The following is a 23710-nucleotide window of genomic DNA, read 5'->3' as shown; positions in this document are numbered from 1 at the left end:
TCGAGTCCCAACAAGCTTTGTAAGTTTTGAACTTGAACATAGTCAAAAGAGCTGCTATGGACCTATATGTGCCAGATAATTTCCTGTGAGATCTAAAATATTATAAATTTCTCACACCAACTCCTTAGGTGGAATTTACCCTGTTATATGTAAGGAAACAAGTCAAAAATTTACTTTTTGTTGAGGGGTAAATACTCTAGAAGCACATGTAAACTTTTCTATGCAGACACTGAAAATCTGAGTCCAACATTATACCACCTTACATCAGACCTGAGGTGGGAAAGAAAGTTATTAATGGAAAAGGCCTAAATTACCTACACCTGATTCTAACACTGGAACACAGTCTTGATACTCACGGTGTGGTCCACAGAACAGGACCTGCAACATTAACAACATCTAAGAATTTGTTACAAGCTAGGCATCTCTGTGTCACCTTAGTCCTGCCAAATCAGAATCTGTTTTTAAACAATAATCTCTAAAGCTTTATATACATTGATGTTCAAAGAAGCACTTGCTTAGAATGTTTTTCAAACTCACCACAATTCACTGTGTGCTGGATAATTCCCTGTAATGTAGGCTTACATGAATTTATATGTAGTTGAACTGCATCTCTAAACTTAACTCACTATAAGTCAGTAGCCATACCCCAAAGATGACAATCAAAATTTCTCCAGATACTACCAGCTGTCCACTGGAGGGAAAAACATCTCTGATTGAGAACCACTAGCCTAGAGCTCAATAACTAGAAATACATTATGTTCTAATCAAAGCACATGCCTTATTCAATTCATAACTTTGGCCAATCACCTAATTCTGCAAATCTAGAATGAGGCTCACAATTGCACAGTTGTCATAAAATGAACTATTGCAAAAAAAAGAAAAAAACAATACGTATATGATTATAATATCAACTCATGGTATATTAAAAGATCTAGATGTATCTTTCATAATTCCAAATATTTTATGAATGGTCAAATACACTTGTTATTTGCATTAAAATATGAAATTCCTAATTGGTGTGTCAAAGGCATTTTGAAACCAAGGATTATTCTGCCCAGGGTTTTCTAGCAAAGGAATATAGTTCTCTAGCTTATGGAAGAAGAAATAGTAATTTTCTGGATAAATCTGATCTGTGTTCCCATCACAAGCCAATGCTTTCAAGACCCAAGGAAACTCAAGATAGCTTTCTCAGGCTTACATTTGGAAAAAAAACTTTGATTGAGGCTTGTAAAAATTTCAACATTAGACCTCTGGAGTAGCAATAAGAATTAGATACACCTAACTTCTAATCTACTCTCCTGGGAAATCAGCAGGAAAAATTCCATTCTGTCTAGACAAGTTCCTCTGGAGAAATGATGTGTTTGAGGCTGGGAGAAACCATGGAAAATGTGTTGCACAGATATAGTAAATACATGGAGCTGCATATATCTCCACTGCTGCAATGCCTAAGCATGGTCAACCTTGACTGTAGGGGACATGGTCTTTGCATTTTGATACCTAAGTCTAGCTTAGAGATCTATGTTTCAGTAGCTCCTGTTCTCTTGTCTGGAGACAGAGTTTCAGTCTCCATCATCAACCATCCAGGCAGGAATTTGGACTTCCACACAAAGAGCTTCCTCTAAGAGTTCCTCTCCAGGTCAGTACAAGAGCCCAATAGATGCTGCAGGAAAACAGCCAGCGAGAATGAAACCCTGAAATGTTTACTGAGATCACCTGAAAACTCAAACAGTTGGCTCAGTATAGAGACATCTTCATTTTTATTTCAGGCACCATTTTTGTGGCACCATTTCAAGAAAACACTTCCCCTACTGCAAACACTTACCTACAAACACTTCCCTTACTCCAGACTCCCTAGTCAAGTCTCTCTTTATGCTTGTTTTATTTTATTGAATTATTCAAAACAAATAATTTTGATTTTAAAGATGAGTTTGCTATTTGCCATTTAAGTCTTCTATGAGTGTATGTTTGCCTGTATGCATGTATGTGTGTCTATGTATATATTGGTTGGGTTGTGTGAGAATTTATAAATTTTGAGGGGTCACATATATCAGCTGGTCATATTTTGTCCTCCTCTCATTTCTTTGCAAACATAGAAAATTATTCTGCATCCTTAGCAATAATAAAATGCCATTTACATGAATTGTCATCTTATTTTACATATTTTTAATTCCTGCTACGTTTGCCTTTTGTGATTATATCTGTTTTTTAAATGGCAATTATTTGTGGCCATATTGTGGAACACATGATTTTGCATTCAACTTAATATTGCTTATGTGTTTTTCAAAAGTATTTTTGAATCTGTTTATGTTTGTATAGGCAGAAATTATAATTTTAGATCCTGCTTCCTGCAATAATTTTTAAAAATCACATTTCCTACTTTTTTATGTTTTTGTCCATTTCATTTATATTTAAAACTGGTGTTAATGTGACTATTGTTGTTTTATATGTATTTTTTCAGAAGTTCATTTACTATTTTATTCAAAAATTTTAAGTAAATTTGTTTTGAATCCACTACATTTAATCTGGTTTGTACTTCCCCTGCTATCATTTTTATTTTATGTTATGTTTTCTAAAAATATTTTATATAAATGCACATGTTTATGAAACCATGAGAGAAAAAAATACCAACAACAAACAAGTGAATTCTCTGCCCATTTAGATCTAACATTATTAATGGAGAAAGAAGATCAAGATGAGATAAATGCATTTATGACAAAATATCCTCAGGTATAAATCAAGTGAAGGAAGAGGTAAATTTTGTGTCATATGTAGGATTTTATAGAGTCTATTGTGGGGAGAAGGCCATTGCATGTGGGACAAGAATGAAAAACAGAAGTATGGTGTGACCAATGCATTTAACCAAAAAAAAAAAAAAAGAAAGAAACATGGGTGCACTGGCAACCTAAAAATCCACACATATCCATGTGCACATATACAAACACACACACACAGCTAATCAAACTGAACCAAAAAGCCCTTACTATGAATGATGCAATCTGATATTTTCATTTGTTTTTTATTGAATCTATTCTATTTTATTCTTACAACCCCATTCTCTGATCTTCTAATAGGTCTTGATTTCAGAAGATGGAAAACATTCATTCCTCCATAATGTCTACAATACATAATATTTCCCTGTTTCTTTTTTTCCTCTCATAATAAGCAATTTCTGTGAGAACACATTTTTCACCCCTTCATGCAATATATATTTATTTAGATATTCTTTCCAACTAAACTAAGTATGAGAAGGTTGGGGAGTGTGTATAATATTAATACATGCCTCAAGGTACTCACAGTCTAGCAGAGAATTAAAGCCATAGAATTAAATTAAAATTTCACAGTGAAAAGCACTATATCTAAATTATTGTAAGATAAAATTTTTTTTTCCTGTGGGAATGTTAAAGGGACACTCATTAAAGAGATAATATAAGCAGTCTGAAAAATAAGATGGAGTTTTGAAGGTAGAGAAGGGTGAAAAATTCCAAGTAGACCATTGGTTGACTCTGCAAGCAGAGGTAAAGGAAGCAGGTGTATATACACTCTGAGTCTGTGTGGCTGAGGCATCAAATGAAGCTAAAACTCAAGGTCAGTATTTCTGAGATTGCTGTGTATAAGGGCAGCATGAAGGTAAAGTTGGTGGTTCAATCAGGTAAAATCCAGCCTGGGGTTTGAAGCTATGGATTGTGGGGCTCATTCTCCTGTGGGGAGATCATCAAGTTGGGTAGTTGGACAAACTGCTTTCTAATTTAGAAATATTTCTCTGGGTAAACATGGATATTGGCTAGAGAGGTACCAGGAATCATAGATGGGAAAAAGGAAAAGACACTGAAATGAGGCTGTGGAACTGGGGATCAAGAGGTGGGAAAACAGTGGAAACATTTGAGAGGAAGAAGAAAAACATGTCAAATCTCATTGCCAGAGGTAACCATTCATTTACTAAAAGGAAGGGAATATGTTAAGCTTTTTACATGTTATGACTACATCAAGCACAATAGGAGGATGGATACAGTTACCCCAACTATCTGAGCTGGTATATTAACATTTTAAATAATGGTTTCCTTTGTTCTCCACATTCAAACACCAAGTATGTCCAGGTCCGTCATTCAAAACCAGAGTTTCAAACCTCCAGTTTTGTATTCGATGTCTAAATGACATATCTTTTATCAAATAAAATTTATACCCTCAATTTTTATTATATTTTGTATGTTTCCCTTATGTGGTTTTTTTAATTTATTTTCCTTGCCCACTTTCCTAGTAGGATGTTCAGTTTTTCAGATAGCTTGAAAATGTAAAAATATCCTTTCTATCTCTTTTGGATAATATGCTTTGTGTTGCTTTACTATTCTGGGCACCATGGGATATAACTAAGGTTGAAATGTTGCCAGAACATAGGAAGCTTTTTCCTCAGCACAAACTCTAGGGATAACCTGAGCTCATTAGATCTTTATTAGATATTTTCCCCCAATAGCCATTTTTCCTCTTGTTGCTAAAATTCAGCCTATACTCACCAGTGCCAGATAGAAATGTGGAGAAAAAATTTTTGGTGAAGGAGAAAAATATAGCTTTATTGCTTTGCCAGGCAAAGGAAAGTCACAGCAGGCTAATGCCTCAAATACTATGCCCCCATTTAGGAAAGATTGGGAGGTGGTTTTATAATTTGGGGAGTGAAAACAGGGTCAAAGATAAGGATCAGGGTATTGGATAGCTTGCATTATTTTAAAAGCTGGTCTTCTTTCCAAAAATGAAGAATTCTTCATTAATATCTTTCATTTGTTGGGAGTTTTAGTTCTGCAGAAGAAGTCAAAGACATTATTATCTATATTCTTTGAGGGGGGACCAGAACCCTGTCCCAAGGCTGCACTATTTTCTCTAGACTACTCCCTGTTCTCTGCGTCACCTCCCTTCCCTGATTAGCAGCTGTTTGAACCCGCCCTTTTAGAACTCAGGGAAGGTCATGGAGCCTGAAGTTTATTTCCTAAAAACAAGAAATGGGGCACACAGTAATGCTTGTGTGCCCAGGAGTCTCACAGGGCCCTGCTCAGTTTCATTCTCAGTTTTTAACTCATATGTTATTTTTCTTTAAATACAAGACACAAAATTGTCATATTAATATAGTCACATGTTTACATGTCCATAGGAAATTTAACATCTGTAATTTAGTTACTGCTTCCACATTCTTTAGGCAAAATATAATAATAACAGTTGTCTTATACCAGTGTTTTCCTCATTATTGTGATTGAGCATGAGAAGAGCCTGGTAGTAGCATTGTTCCAGGAGGCCACAGTGCGTGTCTCTCAGTCTGCCTATGTCTGTGTGTCTGTGTGTTGGAAGACATGAGAAGTTCTCAAAGGAAGGAAGAGGCAACTAAGCCCATATTCTCCAATATGAGACCCTTCAAATACACCTGCCAGAACATTAATGAGCATATTAAAATAAGAAAAGACCCATTTCTAAGATTATATAATTATATTTTATTTTTATAGCTTTTTTTTATTTTTTCATTAGAGTATAGTTTATTTACAGGGTTATGTCAATTTCTGCTGTACAGCATAGTGACACACACACACACATATATATGTATGTGTATATATGTATGTATGTATACGTGTGTGTGTGTGTGTGTGTGTGTGTGTGTGTGTGTGTGTATTCCCTTTCTTATATTACCTTCTCTGGTTTTCTATCCCAAGACACTGGTTATAATTCCCTGTTATATACAGTAGGATCTCATTGCTACAGGATTTCTTGGAAACAAAATATAGTTTAATGGACATGGGAACTATGGGCCCCTGTGACTTGAATTTTCAGCTTTAGCTGAGAGGCCACCAATTTTTGCCAATTCTCTGACACCATCTATCATCACTCTCCCTCTTGTATTTTCACCTGGACACAGTTGCTATCTTTTGGGGCTTGATTTTCTGAAACTGAAACGGACATTTATGGCTTGAACCCAGCCTAAACCCAGATTGGGATTTGAACCCATGTTTTTTAAATTAGAATCAGTAAATGGTTTTTGGACTAACTGAAGTTCAGGTTCTTTGCATCTCAGTGTAGAAGGAATTCGGCAAGAGACAAATTAATAGCAAGAAATAGATTTATTAAATAGGACACTTGTGAGAGATGCAAGTGGGCACAAAAAGAGGTTCTGCCAGGAGGATCAAGTGAGCTACAGATTTATCATCCAAGGGGAGAGGGGATGGGAAAGCACCACCTCTTCCTCTTTCTTTAAGTAGTAGCTCCTCCTTAGTATCCAGTAAGAGAATATTTGATGCTCTAAGGTCAATTTAGTACTGTCATTGTGCTTATTCAAATCAGCAGAAAGGTGGTCCTTAAACTCCTGCCCTTGGTCTGAACCTGAATGCAGGCCTCACCCTGTCCCCCATCACAAAGACCCGAGCCGTATCACTTGCTTCCACTAGTCAAATAATCCTACTGTGTTCTGTTGGCCCTCTTGAGCAGTAATTAACTTATAGTGATCTCTCAAAGTCCCCTCGGTTTCCCTCTATATCTATGGTCCCTTATTGGGACTTCAATAACTACCTGTGCAACTATCATACTCTATCAAAATGAGTGCTTTTTCAGAGATTTTACCAGTAGTTCCCTCTGGGCAGCATGTACTTCCCTCCAATAGAATCATGTCTCCTGTTCTCTGTTCTGTGTGGTGTCTGTTCAGAAGTTTTCCAGTCTACCTAAAAACACAGTTAAAAAGAATAACCCCGCTAACTCTGTACATCACACTTGATTTATTTTTATCATAGCATCCATTACCATCTAATAAGTGGTATGATTTTTTACTTGTTGATATTCTATCACCACCTTTTAACTATAGGGACTATTGTCTTTCAGCAACCTCTACTTTTTGTCCAGAAATTGGTCATTCCTCAATTTACATTTCCCAAATACACTACAAAAGTACTTATTAAAAGTGAGGAATGCATGACAATGCAGGGGAAAAACTGAATGTGGGATAAATATTCCTCTTCAGAGATGGATCAGGGGATAATTTGAAGGGAAATTTCTATACAAAAATTGAAGATATCAATATTTGAATACAGAAAATAAATTATAGAATTTTGACAATTTTGGAATGCCAGGTTTTTTTTACCATGCACACAGCATGTGAAAGTTCCTGGGCCAGAGGTAAAACTTGCACCATAGCAGTGATCTAGGCTTCTGCCGTGACAGTGCCAGACCATTAAACATGTACAATACAAGAGAACTCAATGCAAAGCCAATTTTTAGGAAAACAGTTATGTTATTTTTGTTTGTTTGTGTCCTGGTAGTCGCCTCTACCACATGCGGCCAGAGAATGATACACGGATTTCAGAATTTTATCTTCTGGGATTATCAAAGGAAGCAGCATTGCAGCCTCTTACTTTTGGGCTTTTCCTCTCCATGTACCTGATCACTGTGTTTGGAAACTTGCTCATCATCCTGGCTGTCAGCCTAGAACCCCACCTTCAAACACCCATGTACTTCTTCCTCTCCAACTTGTCCTTTGGAGACATTTGTTTCACCTCCACCACCATCCCAAAGATGCTACATAACATTTGGATGAAGAGCCAAGCTATCACCTATGAAGGTTGCATCATCCAAATGTATTTTTTCCTACTCTTTGCAACATTGGACATGCTCCTCCTGACTGTGATGGCCTATGACCGCTTTGTGGCCATCTGCCACCCCCTACACTACACAGTCATCATGAAACCCTTGCTCTGTGGACTGCTGGTTCTGGCATCCTGGATCATGAGTGCTCTGAATTCCTTATTACAAAGCATAATGGTGTTGTGGCTGTCCTTCTGTACAGACTTGGAAATCCCCCACTTTTTCTGTGAAATTAATCAGGTGATCCAACTTGCTTGTTCTGACACCTCTCTTAATGACATGGTATTGTATTTTGCAGCAGGGGTGTATGGTGGAGCTTCCCTCACTGGAATTCTTTACTCATATTCTAAGATAGTTTCCTCCATAAGAAGAATCTCTTCAGTGCGGGGAAAGTATAAAGCATTTTCCACCTGTGCATCTCACTTCTCAGTTGTCTCCATATTTTATTGTACAGCCTTTGGAGTGTACCTTAGTGCTTCTGCTACCCACAGCTCACACTCAAGTGCAGTTGCCTCGGTGATGTACACAGTGGTAACACCCATGCTGAACCCCTTCATCTACAGCCTGAGGAACAAAGACATAAAGAGGGCTCTGAGGAGAATCACTGGGATGGCAGCTATGTAAGGGTCCGTTGTCCTGGGGCTGAAAATATGCTCATGAATTTAAGGCTCAAATTCTCAGGCCAGAAACTTCTATTCTTTAATCTGATTTTTGAAACAGAATTTGTTCCTACTATTTATTTCCTGGAATTCCCATTTTCGTGGATTAAACTCCTCCACACAATTTACAGAACTCACTTTATTAAGCTCTGCTCTGCTCGATATACAGTTTTCCCTTTTGTCCAAACGTTTTCCAAGCTTGTATCAGAAATATTTGAAAATGTCCATAACTTACCTTGAACAACTGGAATTTCTTAAAAATAATTTTTCTCAAATGACACACCTCATGCCAAGTAGCTTTCCCCTTGGTGTCTCTGAGGGAATGTTCATAAGGTATTTTATGGTATCTTCTCTGACCACAATGCCATGAAATTAGAAATCAACCATGGGAAAAGGAAAGAGAAAAAACCTACTACATGGAGACTAAAAACATGCTACTCAAAAACCAATGGGTCAATGAGGAAATCAAGAAGGAAATTAAAAACTACCTTGAAACAAATGATAATGAAGACACAACCGCTCAAAATCTATGGGATGCTGCGAAAGCAGTGCTCAGAGGGACATTTATAGCAATACAGGCCTTTCTCAAAAAAGAAGAAAGATCCCAAATGGACAACTTAACCCTCCACCTAAATGAATTAGAAAAAGAAGAACAAAAAAGGCCTAAAGTCAGAAGAAGGAAGGAAATTATAAAGATCAAAGAAGAAATCAATCAAATAGAGACTCAAAAAACAATAGAGAAAATGAATAAAACCAAGATCTGGTTCTCTGAAAAGGTGAACAAAATTGACAAACCCCTGGCCAGACTCACTAAAAATAGGAGAGAAAGAACCCAAATAACCAAAATTATAAATGAAAAAGGAGAAATCACAACGGATACAGCAGAAATACAAAAAACCATAAGAGAATACTATGAACAACTATATGGCAACAACTTTGACAATCTGGAAGAAATGGACAATTTTCTAGAATCTTACAGCCTGCCAAAACTGGATCAAGTAGAAACAGACCAACTGAACAGACCGATCACTAGAAAAGAAATGGAAGAGGTCATAAAATCACTCCCTACAAATAAAAGTCCAGGACCAGGTGGCTTCACAGGTGAATTCTATCAAACATATAAAGAGGAATTGGTGCCCATCCTCCTTAAACTCTTTCAAAAGGCTGAAGAAGAAGGAATACTCCCAAAGACATTCTATGATGCCACCATCACCCTCATTCCAAAACCAGACAGAGATACCACCAAAAAAGAAAACCATCGCCCAATATCATTGGTGAATATAGATGCAAAAATTCTCAACAGAATCTTAGCCAACCGAATCCAACAACATATCAAAAAAATTATACACCATGACCAGATTGGGTTTATCCCAGGTTCACAAGGATGGTTCAACATATGCAAATCAATCAGCATCATACACCACATTCACAAAAAAAAAGTCAAAAATCATATGATCATCTCAATAGACGCAGAAAAAGCATTTGACAAAGTCCAACATCCATTCATGATGAAGTCCCTCGCAAAAGTGGGTATAGAGGGAACATTCCTGAATATAATCAAAGCCATTTATGAGAAACCCACAGCAAATATAATACTCAATGGGGAAAAACTGAAAGCCTTCTCACTCAAATCCGGAACAAGACAGGGATGCCCACTCTCACCACTGCTCTTCAACATAGTTTTGGAAGTCCTAGCCACAGCAATTAGGCAAACAAAAGAAATAAAAGGCATCCATATAGGAAGAGAAGAGATCAAACTGTCATTGTTTGCAGATGACATGATACTATACATAGAAAACCCTAAGGACTCAACCCCAAAACTACTTGAACTGATTCATAAATTCAGCAAAGTATCAGGATAGAAGATTAACATTCAGAAGTCAGTTGCATTTCTGTATACCAGCAATGAAATATTAGAAGAGGAATACAAAGATATAATACCTTTTAAAATTGCACCTCACAAAATCAAATACCTCGGAATACACCTGACAAAGGAGGTAAAGGACCTATATGCCGAGAACTATAAAACTTTCATCAAAGAAATCAACGAAGAGGTAAAGAAATGGAAAGATATTCCATTTTCCTGGTTTGGGAAAATCAATACTGTAAAAATGGCCATACTACCCAAAGCAATCTACAGATTCAATGCAATCCCTATCAAATGACCCATGACATTTTTCACAGAACTAGAACAAACAATCCAAACATTTATATGGAACCACAAAAGACCCAGAATCGCCAAAGCAATCCTGAGAAACAAAAACCAAGCAGGAGGCATAACTCTCCCAGACTTCAAGAAATACTACAAAGCCACAGTCATCAAAACAGTGTGGTACTGGTATCAAAACAGACAGACAGACCAATGGAACAGAATAGAGAACCCGGAAATAAACCCTGACACCTATGGTCAATGAATCTTTGACAAGGGAGGCAAGAACATAAAATGGGAAAAAGAAAGTCTCTTCAGCAAGCCTTGCTGGGAAACCTGGACAGCTGCATGCAAAGCAATGAAACTAGAACACATCCTCACACCATGCACAAAAATAAACTCCAAATGGCTGAAAGACTTAAATATACGACAGGACACCATCAAACTCCTAGAAGAGAACATAGGCAAAACACTCTCGGACATCAACATCATGAATATTTTCTCAGGTCAGTCTCCCAAAGCAATCGAAATTAGAGCAAACATAAACCCATGGGACCTCATCAAACTGAAAAGCTTTTGCACAGCAAAGGAAACCCAAAAGAAACCAAAAGACAACTTACAGAATGGGAGAAAATAGTTTCAAATGATGCAACCGACAAGGGCTTAATCTCTAGAATATATAAACAACTTATGCAACCCAACAGCAAAAAAGCCAATCAATCAATGGAAAAATGGGCAAAAGACCTGAATAGACATTTCTCCAAAGAAGATATACAGATGGCCAGCAAACACATGAAAAAATGCTCAACATCGCTGGTTATAAGAGAAATGCAAATCAAAACTACCATGAGGTACCACCTCACACCAGTCAGAATGGCCATCATTAATAAATCCACAAATAACAAGTGCTGGAGGAGCTGTGGAGAAAAGGGAACCCTCCTACACTGTTGGTGGGAATGTAAACTGGTACAGCCACTATGGAGAACAGTTTGGAGATACCTTAGAAATCTATACATAGAACTTCCATATGACCCCGCAATCCCACTCTTGGGCATCTATCCGGACAAAACTCTACTTAAAAGAGACACGTGCACCCGCATGTTCATTGCAGCACTATTCACAATACCCAAGACATGGAAACAACCCAAATGTCCATCGACAGAAGATTGGATTCAGAAGAAGTGGTATATATACACAATGGAATACTACTCAGCCATAAAAAAGAATGACAGAATGCCATTTGCAGCAACATGGATGGAACTAGAGAATCTCATCCTGAGTGAAATGAGCCAGAAAGACAAAGACAAATACCATATGATATCACTCATAACTGGAATCTAATATCCAGCACAAATGAACATCTCCTTAGAAAAGAAAATCATGGACTTGGAGAAGAGACTTGTGGCTGCCTGATGGGAGGGGGAGGGAGTGGGAGGGATCGGGAGCTTGGGCTTATCAGACACAACTTAGAATAGATTACAAGGAGATCCTGCTGAGTAGCATTGAGAACTATGTCTAGATACTCATATTGCAACAGAACAAAGGGTTGGGGAAAAATGTAAATGTAATGTATACATAAGGATAACCTGACCCCCTTGCTGTACAGCGGGAAAATTAAGAAAAATGGTAAAAAAAAAAATAAAGAGTAGGTGTACAGCATGAAAAAGAACTATTTTGCATAATAATATAAAGTACATTTTTAAATTTTGATTAATTATATTTCACATATTTATTATGTCACACTATTCAAGTTTGAGTTACCTTGGAGACTCTACATGGAAATAGGTGTTCCATAATATATTTTTTCCAGTGACTATGGTAGACATTGTCAATATAGAGCTGATGAACAGAATAGGATCCTAAGGGAGAGAATATAATTCAATGACACATTACAAAACACAATACATTAAAGTAAACAGTATTGGGGAGAACCTTTAAGGTAGGAATAATCAACAGAATTATGTAACCAAAGTGAAATCTGTAGTCTAAGATTTTTTATTATAATCATATAAATAGCTATGGGAAGCAAAGATAGTTTTTTTCCCATAGCAGAGATATAATTAACGACTAGCAAAAAAATAAGTATTTTGTACTACATGTATGTTACCTGAGAATAAATTGTTCCTAAGAAATTTTTCTAGGGCCCATTTGTTTATTTTGGTTTTTATTTCCACTACTCTAGGAGACAGATCCAAAAAGACATTGCTATAATTTATGTCATAGAGTGTTCTGCTTATGTTTTCCCCTAAGAGTTTTATAGTATCTGGTCTTATATTTGTTTTTTAATTTATTTTGAGTTTATTTTTGTATATGGTGTTATTGTTCTAATTTCATTTTTTACATGCAGCTCTCCAGTTTTCCCAGCATCACATATTGAAGAAGTTATATTTTCTCCACGGTATATTATTGTGTCCTTTTCATAGATTAATTGACCATAGTAGTGTGGGTTTATTTCTGGGCCTTCTATCCTGTCTCACTTATTTGATGACTATAGCTTCAAAATATGGTCTGAAGTCAGGGAGCTTGAATCTTCCAGCCCTGCTTTCATTCTCAGGATCACTTTGGTTATTGGCCTTTTTGTGTTTCTATACAAATTTAATTTGTTTTGTTCCAGTTCTGTGAAAAATGCCATTGGTAATTTTATAGAGACTGCATTGCATCTGCAGATTGTGTTGGGTAGGATAGTCATTTTGATGATATTGATTCTTCCAACCAAGAACATGGTATAACTTTACATTTGTAAGGAAACCATTAAAAAAATGAAAAGATGACCCACAGAAGGGGGGGAAATATTTTCAAATGATGTGCCCAATAAGATTAATACAGCTTAATATAAAAAATAAAACCCAATAAAAATGGGTATATGATCTAAACAAACATTTTACCAAAGAAGACATATAGATGGCCAAGAGGCACATGAAAAAATGTCAGCATTGTTAATTATTAGAAAATTGCAAATCAGAACTATAAGCTGTCACCTCACACTGTTCAAAATGGCCAAGAACAAAAAAAAATCTATGAATAATAAATACTGGAAAGATAAAAAGGAAACTTCTGACACTGTTGGAAGGAATGTAAATTGGTACAACCACTATAGAAAACAATATGGAGTTTCCTTAAAAAGCTAAAAATAGGGTTATCATATGATCAAATGATCACACTCCTGTACATATATCTGTAGAAAACTCTAATTCCAAAAGATATATGCACCACAATGTTTATAGCAGCACTACTTATGATAACCAAGACACAGAAGCAACCTAAATGTCCATCCAAGAGGAATGAATAAAAAAGTTGTGGTACACACACACACACACACACACAGAGTGGAATGTTACTCAGCCATAAAAAAATGAAGTAATGCCAGCCATAAAAAAAATGAAGTAATGCCATTTGTAGCAAAATGGATGGACCTAGAAATTAGAGACAGAGAAAGACAGATACCATATGACACAGTTTGTATTTGTAATCTAAAATGATACAACTGAACTTATATACAAAAGAGAACTAAACCTACAGACATAGGGAAAAAAAAAACTTAGAATTACCAAAGTGGGAAGAGAGAGGGGGGTTAAATTAGGAGTTTGGGATTAATATATACACAGTAGCATATATAAAATAGATAACCAACAAGAACCTTCTGTATAGCACAGAAAACTATACTTAAGAATTTGTAATAACTTATAAGGGAAAATAATCTGAAAAATATATATATCTTGATTTTCTGTACCCCTAAATGAATAACATTGTAAATCAACTCTACTTCAATAAAAAGATAAATACTTCTGTTCATATGATAAATGTAACTTCCCCAATTTTTCAGATACAAGGTTGAGAATCAACTTGAAAGAGTGGGAAAAAGCACAAAAGTGAAAACTTTTAGGTATGAGGAAGTTCAAGTGAGTTATATAAATTGTCTGGAAGAGTTGTCAAAGAAATTAAAATTGCAAGAAAATGAAAAGAAGAAGCAGCTTCTGCTTCCACAATCTAATCAAAAATTATGATCAAAGTGTTGTATTTTCTGGCACTGAGGCTTTAAATCTTTCAATCATGTGCCCTTCTCAGCTGAAGACAAATGTACCTTTTCTAGATGTCATTCTAAAGAATGCCTTCAAAGCCCTCTTTATGGCTTCATTTCTCAGGCTGTAGATGAAGGGGTTCAGCATGGGTGTGACCACCGTGTACATCACTGAGGTGATTGCACTTGAGTGTGAGCTGTGGATAGCTGCGGAACGAAGGTACACTCCTAAGCCTGTAAAATAAAATGAGACAACTGAGAGGTGAGACGCACAGGTGGAAAAGGCTTTCTACTTCCCCTGAGATTATGAGATTCTACATATGGCATAAACTCTTAGAACAGCTGCAAAATATATTACCATGTTATTAAGGAAGTTATCAGAACATGCAAGTTGGGTCAACAGCTTGAGTTCACAGGAATACTGAGGGATTTCCACTCTCTACAGAAGGACATCCTTAAGGCAATTAAGGTTTGTAACAAGGAATGCAAGACACCTATTATCCAGCTAACCAGAACCAGCAGTCCACAGAATTGGGGGTTCATGATGACTGTGTAGTGCATGGGGTGACAGATGGCCACAAAGCGGTCATAGGCCATCACGGTCAGGAATAAATTGTCCAACCCTACAAACAGCATGAAAAAGTACATCTGGATGATGCAGCTTTCATAGGTTATTACTTTGCTCTGTTTCAAGATGTTCTGCAGCATCTTTGGGACAGTGGTATAAGTGGAACATATGTCTACAAAGGACAGGTTGCATAAAAAGAAGTACATGGGTGTGTGGATGTGGGAGTCTGAGCTGGCAGCCAGGATTGTGAGCAGGTTTCCAAACACAGTGATCAGGAACATGGAGAGGAAAAGTCCAAATATGACAGGCTGCAATTCTGGTTCCTCTGAAAGTTCCAGAAGAAATTCTGCATCTCCTGTTATGTTTCTTGGTGTCATGTGGTGGAGGTGACTACAAGGAAAGAGGAAAATAACATGCTTATTTTTATACACGTGGAGGATAATCACACTTTTAAATGCCATCACTTATATTTTGCTGTCAAAAATTAATATCAATATTTTGTTTATAAGTTTGGTCCTCTTGAGGGAATTTCCTGTGTCATCTCTCAGCAGCAAATTTCTCCCATTCTCAGCTTTTCCCCCAAGATATATTAGTTTTAACAAGACATTCTTCATTCATTCAGGGAATACAAATTGAATTGGACAAAGTGCCAAGTGCCGTCTAGGCGATAAATATTGGGTAATGAAAACAAAAGCTCCTGAAATCCAGTGATGAGAAACACCATTGTGTGTGTGTGTGTGTGTGTGTGTGTGTGTGTGTGTGTAATGTCGAATGATGACAGGTTCTATGAAGAAAAGTGAAAATGCTTATGAGAAAACAAATGAAGAGTATCAATACCATCCATTATATATCATCTTCATGATCAAAGGATGAAACCAGGAAACCTTGCATCCCTATTCAGGTATGTGATTCTGGGTCAGAAGTGTTGTGCAAACATCCATGTCTTTCCAGGCTCTCCATGTGACCTCCAAGCAACATCATTATTAATGTTTAGGGCAGCATGATTATTTGTTTTGAGAGCTGTCCTATGTATTATGGGAATTTAACAGCATCCATTCAGATACTGTCAAAATCCCCAGAAGCAAAACCATCTCTGGTTGAGAACCATGACCTAGAGTTTGATAACTGGAGCAACTTGATAGAATTCCACTCCTTCTTAAAATCAGATTGCAATTTTGAGAAGAACATTAAATGCTTCTAAACCTCATTCCCCAAATGGATGATGGAGTTAAAATTGTATGACCTCACAGAAGGAACTTCTCTAACAATTAAATTTATTTAATCCCTATGATGTGCTAAGGAAGGTTATGGTGCTTAAAAAATGTCTAAATATATCTCAGAACTTACTTACAAACTTTTTAAATTAGGGGCTAACTGTTAGCCTTTAGCTTCAGATAAAAGTGAAATTCACCATAGCACTAGTAAGAGTGTCAGAAAGCCAAAGGAAGTACTTCCCAGGTTTTATATTACAGGAACAAAGTTGTGCCTCCTGCATAGAGGGGAATCATAATTTTCTGAGTGCATCATGGGCTGTGTCCCCATCAAAAGTCAATGCTTTGAAGACTCAAAGAACCTATTCAAGACAGTTGCCTCAGTCACACAGGGCTTTTAACCTATCTCCTGAGAAACAGAGTATCAACAGGTAGACCAAGCCCCATAGGAAAAGCATGTGCTCACAGGTCACAGTAACGTGAGGGAAACATACCTAATGAGCAGACATTGAGAGTTGTAAATATCTCTTCTGCTGCAGTCCTTTAGCCTGTGCAGTTTGTGTGGGTGAGATGTGGTTGTTGCTTTTGGAGTCCTAAATCTGGTGTGTGTACTGATGCTTGACCTTTTCCTGATGTCTTATCTGGGGACAGAGCTTCAGTCTCCATCATTAACCAGGCATGGAAGTGATTCCGACTTCCACACAGAGACCTTTCTCTCAGAGTTCCCATGCAGGTGAGTCCAAGAGACCTAAATACACTACATGAAAAGACCAAAGAGAATGAACTCCAAGAATATTTACCTGAGGTCACTTGAGGACCAACTCAGCTTAGCCTACATCCCAGATACCACTGTGGTTGTTTGCTTGGTTGATTAAATATCAATGTGTTTTTATGAAGCTAGAAAGAGAAATGAACATTGAACTTGATAAACCATGTTCAGTGATGCCAATAAATGATAGGAATGTAAGCTGAAATAGAAGAGGGATGAGAGGCATAAAGTTCTTCCAGTAAATGTCCAAGTATCTTATTAGCAAACTAGAGCAGAGAAATGGAGTATTATCTATGGAAGAATATAGATGAAGTGAAAACATTTCTTTTTAACTTTTAAGATAGGGCATATTTTATCATTTTTCCTCATTGATGAGAAAGAACCACACCAAGGCATGCTTGCAAATATATCCTTCCACCAGGAGTACACATATTTCACAGTATATGAGACATACAAAACACAGCATTTTCAGCAAAACAATTGAAAAATTTCACATATAAAGAGGGGTAGGCTTGTGAGCTTACTATGCAATTATTTTGTTTCCCATGAGGCTGAATATATATGTGGATTTGTTAGGCATTTACTTTATCTCAAATTATCTGCATGACTTCTTTGTTTTTTGTATACTAAGATCAGAGACCTTTAACTCTTGTTTTTTATTGCAATATTTTAAATAAGTAAATGAAGTACTACACACAAGCTAGAAGGCTATTTTGACTTTTTGTTGCTTTATGTAGGTAAGTTGTACTGATGGGAAATATGAGTGTATATAAATTCTGTTTGGTCAAATCTATCAATCACTTATTTGCATTCTCTTCATAGCTTTCTGACAAGTCATGCTGGACACCAATGGTCCAGGACACCAGCACCAGCAATCTACAGTCAGGGGGTCATGATGACTGTGTAGTGAAGGGGGTGGCAGATGGCCAAAAGCAGTCATAGGCCATCACTGTCAGGAGTAAGATGTCTAAAACTACAAAGAGTATGAAAAATACACCTGAGTAATGTAGCCTCCATAGGTTATGACTTTGCTCTGTGCCTGGATGGTCTGAAGCATCTTTGGGACAGTGGTGGAGATTGAACTGATGTCCACAAAGGACAGGTTGGAGAGGAAGAAGTACATGGGTGTGTGGAGGTGGGAGTCTGAGCTGATAGCCAGGATGACGAGCATGTTCCCAAACACAGTGATCAGATACATGGAGAGGAAAAGCCAAAATATGAGGGGCTGCAATTCTGGTTCCTCTGAAAGGCCCATAAGAAGAAATTCTGAAACTCTTGTCAGGTTCCTTGGTGCCATGTGATGCAGGTGACTGCCAGGAGAGAGGAAAGTAGCATAACTACATCTTACAAGAATGACTACATCTCTCACATGACTGAAATGTTACCATTTTTAATTTTCCATTGAGAAATTAATTTTAATATCTTGCTCTTGAATTTAGTCCACTTTAAAGAATCAACTGTGTCATCTCTAATAAGCCTCCCTCCCTACATGTTATGTATTCCACCATTTTAATGAGAAATTCTTTCATACATTTGAAAATACAAGCTGAATTGGGACAATGCTCCTGGTAATCTCTATGCAGCGCATGTAAGATGTTAAAAAACAAAAGCTCCTAAAATCCAGCTATGGAGCCACAATAAAAGCAAAGAAAAAATATGTAGTATGTCAGATGGTTACAGGGGTTATGAAGATAACAATTGCAAGTATAAGGGATAGAGTAAAAAGGTATTATTTTTTATGCATTTTTAAGGAAGACTTGTGAAGCATGTGCTATTTGAACAGACACCTCAAGTGAGAGATAGTACCATGAACAAACTCGAGGAAGTGTCTGCCTGGTAAGGGAATAGCCCCTGGGAAGGCCCAGAAGGAAGTGCTGGTTTAAGATGTTCCAGTCCAAAAACAGAAACCAGTGAGGGCATTTAACAGGAGGGTGATTGAGGAGAGATGGTATGAGAGAATATTTTAGATTGAGGTGCATTCCTTGCTACTGCTGAAACTTCAAGTCACAAGAGGTCCCTTGTCCATGTTATGTGTCCTTGGCACTTTATGAAATTAAATATTAAAAAACTATTTGAAACTGTTGCATTTGGAGTGGATAAAAATGAAATCCTACTGTATAGCACAGGGAAATATATCCAGTCATTCTTATGGAGCATAACGGAGGATAATAGAAAAAAATATATGTGTGTGTGTATGTGTGTGTATATGACTGGGTCACTTTGCTGTACAGTAGAAATTGACAGAATTGACAGAACACTGTAAATCAACTATAATGGAAACAATAAACATTGCAAAATTAAAAAAAAAAACTATTTGGAGAGTTCCCATTGTGGCTTAGCAGGCTAAGAAACTGACATAGTATCCCTGAGGTTGCAGGTTCCATCCCTGGTCTTTCTCAGTGGGTAAAGGATCTGGCATTGCTGTAAGCTACAGCATAAATCACAGATGTGGCTTGGGTTCAGTGTTGCCATGGCTGTGGCATAGACTGGCAGCTATAACTCTAATTCAGCCTCTAGCTCAGGAAACTCCATATGCCACTGGTGAGGTCATAAAGAGAAAAAAAAACTATAAGTAAGAAAAATGAAGGAAAATAAAAAAACAAATTCTAAAATAAAAGATAATAAAATAGTTATAATTTAATAATATGAATTAATTTTTAGATTACAAAAGACTTGGAGAAAAAATAATTGAAGAGCAAGTTTTAAAACACAAGATGGAAGCACTATTTAGGGTATGATTTCCTTTTCCATAGAAATATATGGATTCAAAATGCATGTGGAAGATAACTAATTTAAATGTAAAGAATACCTTCCAAATGGAGGCCAAATTCAATGCAACGTTTAGAAATAGCTCAAATCAGAGAAGAACAGAAGGACAATAAAGAAGAGATGTGGAAAATAGTTGGAAATATGCATAAAGTGAGATTTACTAGCACCAATTATAAAGTAGGGCATTCATTCTCTTTTAAGGCAAAAATTTGCAAGTGAAGAATATTTAAGTGACAACTTACTTCCTCAGTTAAAAGGATAATGGAGAGAACGTAAGATGACCGACACAGATTTTTACCTCACAAAATTTATAAACTCTCAGATATTCTGCACAAATAATTGTATACATACATAAAGCATCTAAGTGGCAAACAGCAAACTTGATGATAAAAACTCCAATTCTTAATTTGAAAGAATACAATCAAAAACAGGAATAAAAACATGGTGAATTGACTACATGAAAGGAAAGGATTGGAACAGTCATTTTACAGAGAAGAAGTAATAGACTAATTTGCAAATATATTCAAATTACAAGCAATGAAAACTTTGCAAAGCAACACATTGGTATGCCCATTTTCACATGATAAATAAACTTTAAAAATTCAAATATTAAGAAGGAGGAGATCCTATGAAATATATGTCTTATGAACTGCTGTTGCAGAAAAATGTCTGCTAGTATTCCTTGGGCTGTATCTTACTCATGGTCAAATATGCTCCTTCTTAGAAAAAAAATACTACATTATTGTACATCCCTACACAGCCATTACCCTATATCTCTAATCCAGTTAATTGCAATGGTCCTTGGATTTAAGTCCCACTTACTGGAAGAAGCTTACACATCCCACCCCCTCTTCAAATTGTGTTTCCATGTCCATTTTTAATGGTCAACATTGCCCCTCGCATTGTTGAGTTCAATATTCACTTCTGTGGGGAGCCAAGGAGATGCTAGGACTCAAAAAAAGACCTTTCCTGATGGCAGAAAAACCTGAAGGCAAGTTCCTAACCAAGGAAGGGAGCTCACCTGAACAGTACATGCCAAAGGTGGGCCTCTGGACAGGATAAAAGCCTGCATGCATGGTACAAGCCGAGGGCAGGCCTCAGGTTACACAGTTCTCATTTTGATGTTTATGGGGAAGAATTGGGGCTTTCCTGGGAAAACAATTTCCATGTTCATGCCAGAGAACATGGATTGTTTCTTGGGTGACCTAGTCTTTCCTGTTGTTTTATTTGTTATTCAGTTTTCCTCAGTCTTTCCTGATTATTTACTTATTATTCTTATTTTCCATTCTTATTTTCCTGTGGTGATTTGTGATTTAACAAAGTTACAATAATATAATAAAAATTTCATCCTGAAGGACATTTCTCTATTCATATCCAACTTAATTAACATACAGTATTTATCTACTAACTAGTGATAGTAAACTTTAGAGTTAGGATTTTAATGAAGTCTATAAAAGTTAGACATATATTATTCTTGATCAAAAGAAACCCAGCTGTGAGTTTTGTCCTTGATTTTAGAAACTTTTAGTGGTAGCTGGCTAAGTTGATTTGTATTTTCTCATACTGTCTCCCTGCCAAGGACCCTTTAAAGATAGACACTAGTCTGAAGACAGGATTTTTTGTGTTTGTAACTTCTTCAGCTTGTGGAAATTGGCTGGCCATGAGATGGTTTGTGCTGGGTCTCCTCTTTCCCACATTATATGCTGCACATGTTTGTCCTTGAATTGTACTCATTAAATTTAGTTAAGTTGAAGATTTTAAAATGTGATATATTGCTACTGCACCATGTGATCAAAAAAGAAAGCCTAATAGTTAACCAATGTACTTTTAACACTATGATGTGATCTGTAGTGAAAAACTTTCTATATAATCAACCACTTATGCTAATAAAATTTGAGCAGTCCAGCCCCCTAAAAGAAGGGACAAAGAGGCTGTCTCTGTATTTGTACATTGGCCAACACTGTCCATCTTCTTTGGGAAAGTGTACACTCCCTGGCTGCTGGAGCTGGGCTCTGGCACGCTTCTATCTTTGACATGATAAAATAATGCATTAATTAGTTAAGCAAACAAACAACCACATTGATCTTGCTCCTGGTTTAGTCTGGATTGTCTCTCAGGTGGACTCAGGTAAAAGTTCTTGGTTATCATTGCTTGTGACCTTCTCCTACAGTATTCCCTGGGCTCATGGACTCACCTTGGTGAAATCTCTGAGAGGAAGGTCTCAACATAAATCTCCCAGTTCCTCTTCGATGGTTGATGATGCATATGGAAGTTATGTTACCAGACAAGATAGTAGGATGGAGTCAAGCATTAGACCCCTAGTCAGGTTATGAATCCAAAGGCAAAAACTATGTCTTGTCCAAACCAAGGTTGTATAAAATGAGGGACTGCAGCAGAGGAGATGTTTAAAGCTCCTCATGTCTGCTCATTAGCACATTTCCTCTTATTACCACCACCTCTAATAATTGATTTCCTGAGGGACATTGATCTGGAAAGATAGGAAAAACTTCTTGCTCATTCTCTGTGACTGGGACACAATGTTAAAAGCCAGATAAATTCAATGTTTAATACCTCTTCCATGATCTCTCCATCTTACAGAGGAATAAACCTTGTCACAGTACCTTATCCCAACACTGACTTCAAATTTTGTCCCGAGTTTAACTTTGAACATTCAGTTGGTTAAATTCCTAATCACAGCATTTACTCCCAGTAAGCCGCAGCCCCTGATAGCTCTAGAAAATTACTATTCCTATCTTCAAGAAGTAGGATAACTTTTCTCCTTTAATATAAAACATTGGGCAGTACACTGCTTGGATTCAAAGCAGTTTTGCCAAAACAATTAAGAAATTCATACTTATAGAACCATTTAAGAGCTGCCAATTAGTCTCCTGTTAGACAATGTTTCTTAATTATGAGACATATAGATTTTAGCACCTTATAGGGATGGAATGGTTGCATTATTAGAAAATTTAATTCTATGAGGCAGTACTGCTATGAAGTCCATCTTCCACCGCAGAAATTGGGTTTATAGGGATTAGTGATCTGACAATTATAGTCTGAGCAAGGAATGGGAGTTTTATTGGCATTCTATCTTGTCATTTCCAGTTTTCAAACTGTGGACCTGTGGTCCTCAACCAGAGGTGGCTTTGCCCTGAATGATATTTGTTACATGTTAAAAAGATGCTTCTAAACACCTGCAATGCACAGGATAGCATTCAACACAAATAATGAATCTTCCCACAAAATATCAACAGTGAGAAAATGAGTAAAACTATTCTAGACAAGCAATTTCTCCACTCCAATCACCCATAATGCTAAGTCAAATGTGTTTTCTGATTCAGCACATCCTGCCTGGTTGATGATGCTCCTGAATGATGATGATGGAGCAGGTACTGAACTGTGGCTGACTGAGTAAACATGGCTGTCATTAAGTTTTGTTGTCAGGTGTATGTAGTTTCACATTTTTTTCTACCAAAGTCACCTCTACATGAAATTTTGAATGAAAAGTGTGTGTATTCATTTCAGAGGCTGTGAAAAATTCTGTTTAGTTATTTTATATAAGGGCCCTTGAATCATACCAAAGAGTCTAATTCTGAAAAAATTTGTGCTGTAGGCCAATAATGATCTCATATATATATGTATATATATATGTATATATCCATATAATCTTTGAATATGTAATTTTACATAGGAAGTGATGTTTATATTAGCAAGTGGAATAGAGTTTCTAATAAGCTGAACTTAGGAGGTTATCCATGGCTGCATGGTGAAATTAACTTAATTGTGTCTTCCTCTAAATATAGATGAATAGACAGAAGAGTTGGAGTGGACTTCATTCCTCTCTAACTTTCTTTCAAGTTTCCAGTTAACATAAAATATGGGATAGTAAATATTTAATGTGTGCATCAGAGAGGTATTTTGAAAGAGGATATATGCAAACACACATCCATGTGTATGCACACAGA

At 36.8% G+C, this 23710-nt stretch overlaps 1 protein-coding gene and 1 pseudogene across 1 annotated transcript; one reads left to right on the top strand and one right to left on the bottom strand.

Moving 5' to 3' along the window:
* The first annotated feature begins 7293 nt into the window (after positions 1 to 7293).
* On the top strand, positions 7294 to 8226 carry LOC125124245 (olfactory receptor 7A17-like). Its single transcript, XM_047774394.1, has one exon. The coding sequence runs from the start codon at positions 7294 to 7296 to the stop codon at positions 8224 to 8226; it is 933 nt and encodes a 310-aa protein (XP_047630350.1).
* A 6245-nt stretch (positions 8227 to 14471) lies between these two features.
* LOC125124625 (olfactory receptor-like protein OLF4) lies at positions 14472 to 20620 on the bottom strand (annotated as a pseudogene).
* Positions 20621 to 23710: the final 3090 nt, after the last annotated feature.

Source organism: Phacochoerus africanus, chromosome 4 (assembly GCF_016906955.1).
Source record: "Phacochoerus africanus isolate WHEZ1 chromosome 4, ROS_Pafr_v1, whole genome shotgun sequence".
Classification (NCBI taxonomy): domain Eukaryota; kingdom Metazoa; phylum Chordata; class Mammalia; order Artiodactyla; family Suidae; genus Phacochoerus; species Phacochoerus africanus.
This window is presented reverse-complemented; position numbering and strand designations above follow the sequence as displayed.